This window comes from Microplitis mediator, chromosome 6 (genome assembly GCF_029852145.1).
Source record: "Microplitis mediator isolate UGA2020A chromosome 6, iyMicMedi2.1, whole genome shotgun sequence".
NCBI lineage: Eukaryota > Metazoa > Arthropoda > Insecta > Hymenoptera > Braconidae > Microplitis > Microplitis mediator.
In genome coordinates, this window is record NC_079974.1 from 20711662 (window position 1) to 20719895 (window position 8234).

An 8234-nucleotide genomic window follows, 5' to 3' on the forward strand; every position below is an offset into this window, starting at 1 on the left:
TTATTTATCTATTTAAAAAAATTTATTTAAATTTCAAATGTCTGCTAACTTTACTGTCATATATAAATACGCATTTTAAAATTTTTATTCTTACATTTTACTATTTATTCAAAAGTTTAAAAAATTCCCACTTGTCAGTTACATTCGCTCTCATCTACTCACCTTTTGTTGATATTTATTTGTTGAAAATAAGCGATATTTATTTCAGAAAATATATCTTCGTATGCACGTCTAATGATCCCAGTGTTAAAATTTAAATTATTTGTTATTTTTTCACTACTCTCATAATTAATTACTTTTTCTTCAACTCGCGTATGTTTATTTTTATTGTAAAAAATTCGATTTTCCATTGTCATTATCCTCGGGAATTTAATTTTACTATTTTTATATTTATCACTATTGTTATTAACGAGTAATTTAATATTCATTGATGCCATAGTTCATAAATTTAAACTCGAAAATTTTAAATTAATTATTAATTATAATTAGTAGTGATATTTTTTACGTTAAAAGTTTATATTTATTGGTTACAAAATAATTATTTAACTACAAATTTTAAAACATTTGAACTGAGAATTTAAAAAATTCCCGCGCTTTTATTGAGTGACGTCACAGACCACATATACATTCAAAATAAATAACTTCCGTGAGAAGTCTCTTTGCATCGAGTCAGCTGATCTTTTTCATCACTGTCTGCTAAACTTCACTACAAAAAATGTCGGGTAAAGACAGACTACCGATTTTTCCCTCTCGGGGGTAAGTAAATTAATATTTTATTATTTAAAATTACAAAATCATTTTAAAATAAATAAATAAATCATTACAATTATTTTATTTTTTAAAATTCAAATTTCTACCACCACAATTACATTGGCTCCAAAAACTGGGTGTAACCCATCTTAGAAATCATCTGACATTTGTGTTATTTATGAAAAAAAATTAATTATTGATTATTAATTTATTTATTTTTTCTCTAGTGTAGTTTTTTATTTAATTGATAAATTTTCTTTGACGTTTTCGTCTCAAAACATTGAATGTTTTTTTTTTTTTTATTACTGTGGATAATTAAAATTAAAATAAATTTATTTCAGAGCCCAAATGTTGATGAAATCCCGTCTCGCTGGTGCGACAAAAGGCCATGGGTTATTAAAAAAGAAAGCAGATGCGTTACAAATGAGATTTCGTATGATTCTTGGTAAAATTATTGAGGTAATTTATTATTATTACAACAAATATCAAAATTTATTAGACATTTCTAATATTTATTTATTTATAGACCAAAACATTGATGGGAGAAGTAATGAAGGAAGCAGCATTTTCACTAGCAGAAGCTAAATTTGCGACTGGTGATTTCAATCAGGTGGTTTTGCAAAACGTAACTAAAGCGCAGATTAAAATACGATCAAAAAAAGACAACGTGGCTGGTGTGAACTTGCCAGTATTTGAGTCTTATCAGGACGGTACGGACACATATGAACTTGCTGGGCTGGCGCGTGGAGGCCAGCAGCTCGCGAAGCTCAAAAAAAATTATCAAAAGGGTGTGAAGCTTCTAGTGGTGTTGGCTTCATTGCAAACGAGCTTTGTTACTCTTGATGAAGTAATAAAGATCACTAACAGACGTGTCAATGCCATTGAACACGTTATCATTCCTCGTATTGAGAGGACGCTTGCTTACATTATTTCGGAGCTCGATGAACTTGAACGTGAGGAATTTTACCGGCTTAAGAAAATTCAAGACAAAAAGAAAATTATCAAAGCCAAGGTAATTTATTATGATACTGAAATTATCTGACGTTTAATAATTTTTAGATTGAAAAAATTGCACCTATAGTTTTTTAAATTTTCTACATGTGCATATTTTTTTTTTTTTTTTTTTGTAACTGACTTAAAAGAAACCGAAAATTATAAATTGCCTGTTAAGTTCAGGGTCATAATTTATTGATTATTAATTATGATACTGAAAATAACCGACGTCTAATAATTTTTGGATTATTTTCCAAGACGATAAATTATAAAAAAAAAATATTTGAAAAAATTGCACTTATAGTTTTTTTAGTTTTCTACATGTGCATATTTTTACTTTTTTTTTTTTTTTTTGTAATTGACTTAAAAAAAAAAACCGAAAATTATTAATTGCCTGTTAACTTCAGGGTTATAATTTATTGATTATTAATTATGATACTAAAAATAACCGACGTCTAATAATTTTTGGATTATTTTCCAAGACAATAAATGATAAAAAAAAATATTTGAAAAAATTGCCCTTATAGTTTTTTCAATTTTCTACATGTGTATTTTTTTTTTTTTTTTTTTTTTTTTCTTTAATTGAATTGTAAAAAAAAATCCAAAAATTATTAATTGTCTGTTAACTTCAGGGTCATAATTTATTGATTATTAATTTAATTAAATAATTAAATGTAATTATTATTTGATATTAATATAAAAAATATTTTTTTAGGCTGAAGCACGTCGTTTGGCGATGATTGCTGCTGGTAATGATTATGATTCAGCAAATATGCTCGATGAAGGAGACGATGATTTATTATTTTAATTTTAAAATTTAAATATTTAAAAAATCCCGCGCATTGAAGATTTTTAAAATAATTTATCATCAAACGTTCAGTAATAAATCTTCAATCTACTAATTAATGAGTTCTCACTCATCAATAAAACTTCGTCAGAAGTTTGATTGTACACTTAAATTAAAAAAAAAAAATCTAATCTATTTTGTACAGATGTATAATAATTAAAAGTACTTGGTTTTCTTCTTATGAATTAGTATAAAATTTAAAAATAAATGTTTAGATTTAAAATATATATTAGAAGCTTCTAATAAATATCTCATATAGTTTATAATTATAAACATTCAGAGTTATATTTTATTTATAAACAAAATAAGAAGAAGATAAAGTATTTAAAGTATTCCAAACGTCATTGACGTAAATTTAAAAAAAAATATGTAAATCACTCCGGAGCTTGCAAGCGTATAGTATTAAAAAATATGTAAAGGAATAAATTATAATAAATATCTATATATCTGTTAATAATTTATGTCTATATATCTGTTGCATTTATATCAATCCCATAGATGATTATTAATGTGATAAAGATGAAGATGATGGGTACGGGAAGTAGGTCAATCAATATTGGGCTGTAGGGCGCACGCGACATTGATACCTCGACGTAAAAGTAAATGCGCGTGGATAAAATTTACCACTTGCTCTGAAAGTAACTTAAACTGATAGTAACTTTGTTATTTTATTTAATAAATTTCTAATAAAAAAAATATTTATTAAAAATAAGTTTGGGAAAAATGTCTTCTTCAAGATTAAACGCTGTAGCAATACCGGATATACGTTTCAATGAAGTTATTGAACACTTGAGATTTAATTTCTTTGCTGATGAGCCACTGAATCGTGGAGTTGATCTTTGTCAGAAGGGTGATTCGCATCTCGAGCTGGAAAATCATTGTCTTGCAACTCTGAAGCAGGGATACTCGCGAATGCTCGTCACTGAAGATGGAACGGTAATTAAAAGAATAAAATTTAATTTATTTACACTAATGCAAAAAATTAAAGGAGCAGAAAAATTTTATAAATTTTTTAGTGATTTTTGGAAGGCTGTAACTTGGTGAAAAATAATCATATCGAAATTTTGAAAAAAGCATTTTACAGCTTGAAATCTCTAGTTTTGGTGCATTTTTTTAAAAATTTTTTAAAAGCTCCGGTTATTGCACAAACATAAGAAATACCGCGAGACAAAGAATTTCTAAATTTTTTTTTTTTTCCGAAGAGTCCACGGACCGCGGAAATATTCTTTCAACTAAACGGATGCATAGCTCGTTTAGCAAATTTATTCAGCTTCAATTTCGTTTTTTTGATAACCTCGTAGGACGATTTGTCGCAGAGATATCAGCCTTCAAACAGAAAATGATCCTTTTGGTTTTGATCATCGATATTTCAGATACCAATGATCGCACAGAAAGTTGAAAGGCGGCGTTGAAAACTTGAATAAATTCCCTACAAGACCCTATCATTATTTTTTGAAAAAAAAAATTTTTTTTATTTTTTACATCCATTAGAAGTAAGTACAAAAAAATGACTTTTTTTGGTTTTTTAGTAAATCAACCGCCACTCTGCAAATATTGATAAAAAAAATAATGTTGCCAGGGACTTTTTTAGCTTAATGTACCCCCAAGACCCCTGTAAATTTTTTAATTGATCTATCGAACCATTTTTTGGGAATCATCGATCAAAGTTTTGCTAAACAATTAAAGGAGCAAGTTTTGTTCCTTTGATTGTGTAATCATAATCAAAATTAAAAAAATTTTTTTTCGACTTTTCTCAAATTTTTGCGTTGGTGACTCAGCAAATGCAAAGAAATAACAAAAAAAAAAAAAAAATTTCCAAAAACTATAAAAAAAAAATCGAAGAAAAAAAAAAGATTGAAACTTTTTTTTTGTGTTCTAAATTTTTTGCATTAGTGTATTTACCGGAAGTCTGATACTTTGATTATTATTGATTGGTTTATTAATATAATCTGCTATGGTTAATTTTAAATTGAGCAGATAGCTGGACTAGCACTGAATGGAGTAACGAAGAAAGGCGACCGCGAAGAAGCTGTCCGACGTCTCGAGGAGCTCGATGATGAAAAATTTAAAATAATATTTGGCCTGCTGTACAAAGTTAATGAGAAAGTCGATTTGTATGGCAAGTACAACACGGAAGAATTATTTGAATGCAGGATCCTGAGTGTCGATGAAGAGTTCCGCGGCCGCGGATTAGCCAATATATTGATGGCTGATACTGTCGATGTTGCAAAACGCGCTGGTTTTAAGGTCTACTACAGATCAATATCTAGCATGAATTTTTAATTGTTTATATGATTTATAATTATTATTGTTTTATTTTATGTTTAGTATCCATTCAATGTCTGCATGTTTTTGTTGTTTATTTATTTATCAAGGTACTTGTTATTTAATTACATTATTAATTTAGTTTTACCCAGAAAAGAATACTCAGACATTATCATAAAATATTTAATTCAAATCGTTAACTGATTTTTAAAGTATAAAAAAAAAAATTGATAGACTACACAGCCCTTGTGGAAAAATTTATCTGTCAAAACTGAAAATAAATCCGAATATCAGTTTTTAAATTTTTCTTAATAAGTTTGAAACAATCTTAGAAATTCGGAATAACTTTTAATTTGACACAAAAAGTCAGAGTATTTTTTTAGAAAATATGAATTTCTTGGCTCAAAAAAATTTTACTCGCCCTCAGAAAATTTTTACTTGGCCTAAAAAATTTTTTGCATAATGAATTGAAAAGAAAAATTTTTCTTACGTCAAAAAATCCTTTTTTGCTGGATATTTTATTTTTTTTAATTTATTAGATTTTTTCAACAGTAAAAAAAATTTTTATTTATAATTAAAAACTCTTATTAAAGTAATAAAAATAATGAACTATTAAATTCACTTTAAAGATCAATTAAATTTGCAATTAATGACCTACTTTATTTTTAAGTCTGACATAAAAAAAAATTAACGAAATAATTTTTTTTATGACAGAGAAATTCACTAAAGTAAATGTGTCAGAGTTTATAAATAAAAAGACTTTGTTCTATTATTTAATTAATCAATTTAATTAAATTTTAGGTAATGAAAGCAGATGCCACAGGTATTTATTCCCAAAAAGTATTCGAGAAACACGGATTTAAAACAGAAGCTGAGATTCTGTACACTGATATTGATGAAAAATTAAGACCCGCACCACCCCATCGTTCTTTGAAACTCATGGTCCTGGTACTTTAAATGTTTAAAAAAAAAAATTCCTTTGATCCTTTGATCTTCCGACAAGGATTATTATCAAATAATAATAAATTAAAAATCAAAGGAATGTCGTAGTAAAGGAAAAAAAAAATTATATTTAATAAAAGTGTTTGATCGTTGAAAGTCTGACAATAACAGCTCTCTAAAATAAAAGTAATAAAATAAATAATTAACTTATATATATATAAATATAGAGTTATAAAAAAAGAGCTGGATATTTATAAAATAATTATAATAATTTACTGCCCTATTTATATATAAGTGAGCACTAAACAAACCCGCGCATGCAACAGAAGCACAAATTTATGATATCTGTTGATGTATTTATTATTTAAGTATTGATTATAATTAATGATCTATACTTTTTAAAATTATTTTGTCGTTACGGCAGGTCCGAAACAAAATTATTATTAACAAAAAGTATTATTAAAAAACCGCTACCGTCCATTGGTGGCAACGATACTCCAGATTTTTCGTACAAATCATAAATAACGGGTCCATTTATGTCCAGATTCAAATAAATAAATGAATTTAAAACAAAGTTATACGAAAGTTATACAATTATATGAAATATTTTTGTTGTAACCCGACAATATTATATTATATTGTATTGATATATGAAAAAAGGTGTTATTTTGTAAGAAATACCTGCAGGAAAATAAATAGTCGACTTTATTAAATTATTTAGTCTGATTCTTTTTTCAATTTTCATTTTTTTTATTCTCGAAAAATTTATTTATATTTTGTAATTCATTTTTCACAAATTACTCCACCTTCAGCCTCTTTGAAAATGTATGAATTTATCCTAAAAACAAATCATTACATATATTAAGAGTGCAGAAATATTTATTTAACTGACTTTATAGTAATTCAAGGCCATTCTCAGACAGTTCTAGGCAGCAGAAGCGAGAGTAGTTCGGTGCTCGCCACGAGATCGCGCCTAGCCACTTGTGGTGTCCCTGGTAAGACATTTATTTCAGAACTATTATGTTCGGAACTTGGAGTGATTCTAGCCTGGAATGATTGAACTAGATTTTTATATATACTTTTCCTATATAAATAAAATCCATCCAAATGTAAAAATTTTTACAGTCTAAAAGACCAATCAAACTTGAATTAAAATGAGTTAAATCTACATAAGATAATATTATAGATAGCTTACTTTTTGTTGCTTGATGAGCCCATGTTGGACAAATGGGCGAAATATTAAAAATTATTTATTTTTGAACTTAAGTTCTGACTTGAATTATTCTCTGTCATTCGTCAGAGTTATAATCATAGGAACCTCTTTCTACAAAGAAATAGAATGTCTTACATTACATCAAGTCAAGTGCTTACTATTATTCGCACTACTTGTAACTTCTGATGGTTAATTAAAAAAAATCCTGAAGTTGAAATTTTACTTGGAGAAATATAAGGTAAGATTTTACAATATAACCACGTTTTTTTAGTCACGCTCGGCTGTCGGTATCAAAAACTGGGTTAAGAAAGCTGTTCTGAACTGGTTCTGACTATTTTCAGAATGATGTCCGAGTGTCTGTATGTGTGTGTAAAGCACGAGTCGTGCAAAAAATTGATTTTTATAAATTGTATGTATTTGTGTAATTAACAAGAAAGTTAGTAAGAGTAACAAAGACAACAGACGCAATATGAATTTGGAATATATTTCCTTGATTGTTATATCTTCAATAGCCACTGCTGGGCACAAAAGATTCGACTATTCTGATAGAACTTGGAGAACTATAAAATCTTGAGGGACTGGCAGGAATTAATTTAGTTTGAACTTGGTCGATCCTGTCTTTAGATTTTGATCTACGTGATAAATCATGACCGTAAAGTTAGCCGACACCAGCCATTTTGAAAATGAAAAAGCTTATAACTTTAGAAAAAAAAAAATTTTTCGAATTTAAAAAAAATGCTCGTGTAGATTTTTCTATTTTCTAGACGAGTATTTTTATAAAAAGATCAAAAAATAAATACTCACGGTACAATTTGAAATTAAATTTTAAGATTACTTATTTTGTATTCAAAAGGTTTTACAAACCTCATTACTTTTTGATTTTTATAGATAATTTTTCGAAATCTAGACGAGTATTTTTTTTATTTTTCACTTTTCCAATTTTTTAATCTGGAAATTAACCGTTTTCAAAAAAAATGTCTTGTAATTTAAAAGAAAACAAAAATTTTGAAATTTCGAAAAAATACTCGTGTAGAGTTTTCAATTTTCTAAGCGAGTATTTGTTTTAAACGATCAAAAATATTCGAATTGTTATTTTAAATAAAAATTCATAAATTTTTAATTAATCAAAAGCTAATTTGTTTTTAAAATTTATAGTCGGAGGCTCCTGTATTTATGACTACAAGAGTGTACACAGAAAAAAAAAAATTCTCGACTGAAGGTAAA

The 8234-nt window shown here is 27.1% G+C and overlaps 2 protein-coding genes across 3 annotated transcripts; both read left to right on the forward strand.

The window, feature by feature from the left end:
- Positions 1-611: 611 nt before the first annotated feature.
- On the forward strand, positions 612-2992 carry LOC130669612 (V-type proton ATPase subunit D). Its single transcript, XM_057472597.1, has 4 exons — positions 612-756; positions 1092-1209; positions 1277-1762; positions 2459-2992. Exons 1-4 carry the CDS (start codon positions 716-718, stop codon positions 2549-2551), a joined length of 738 nt encoding a protein of 245 aa, XP_057328580.1. The 5' UTR covers positions 612-715; the 3' UTR covers positions 2552-2992.
- A 187-nt stretch (positions 2993-3179) lies between these two features.
- On the forward strand, positions 3180-6513 carry LOC130669613 (uncharacterized). Of its 2 annotated transcripts, XM_057472600.1 has the most exons (4): positions 3180-3526; positions 4568-4837; positions 4919-4965; positions 5657-5788. In XM_057472600.1, exons 1-4 carry the CDS (start codon positions 3314-3316, stop codon positions 5658-5660), a joined length of 534 nt encoding a protein of 177 aa, XP_057328583.1. In that variant the 5' UTR covers positions 3180-3313; the 3' UTR covers positions 5661-5788. The 2 variants fall into 2 exon arrangements, with proteins under 2 accessions (XP_057328583.1, XP_057328581.1); XM_057472598.1 differs by lacking the exon at positions 4919-4965 and having other exon boundaries at positions 5657-6513.
- The last annotated feature ends 1721 nt before the right edge of the window (positions 6514-8234 follow it).

Excerpts from the sequence above, each read along its gene's own strand:
- LOC130669612 (XM_057472597.1), top strand. The coding sequence starts at position 716 with ATGTCGGGTAAAGACAGACTACCGATTTTTCCCTCTCGGGG. Across the intron at positions 757-1,091 it reads CCGATTTTTCCCTCTCGGGG|AGCCCAAATGTTGATGAAAT; the intron begins GTAAGTAAATTA and ends AATTTATTTCAG. Across the intron at positions 1,210-1,276 it reads TTCTTGGTAAAATTATTGAG|ACCAAAACATTGATGGGAGA; the intron begins GTAATTTATTAT and ends ATTTATTTATAG.
- LOC130669613 (XM_057472598.1), top strand. The coding sequence starts at position 3,314 with ATGTCTTCTTCAAGATTAAACGCTGTAGCAATACCGGATATACGTTTC. Across the intron at positions 3,527-4,567 it reads TCGTCACTGAAGATGGAACG|ATAGCTGGACTAGCACTGAA; the intron begins GTAATTAAAAGA and ends TAAATTGAGCAG. Across the intron at positions 4,838-5,656 it reads CAAAACGCGCTGGTTTTAAG|GTAATGAAAGCAGATGCCAC; the intron begins GTCTACTACAGA and ends ATTAAATTTTAG.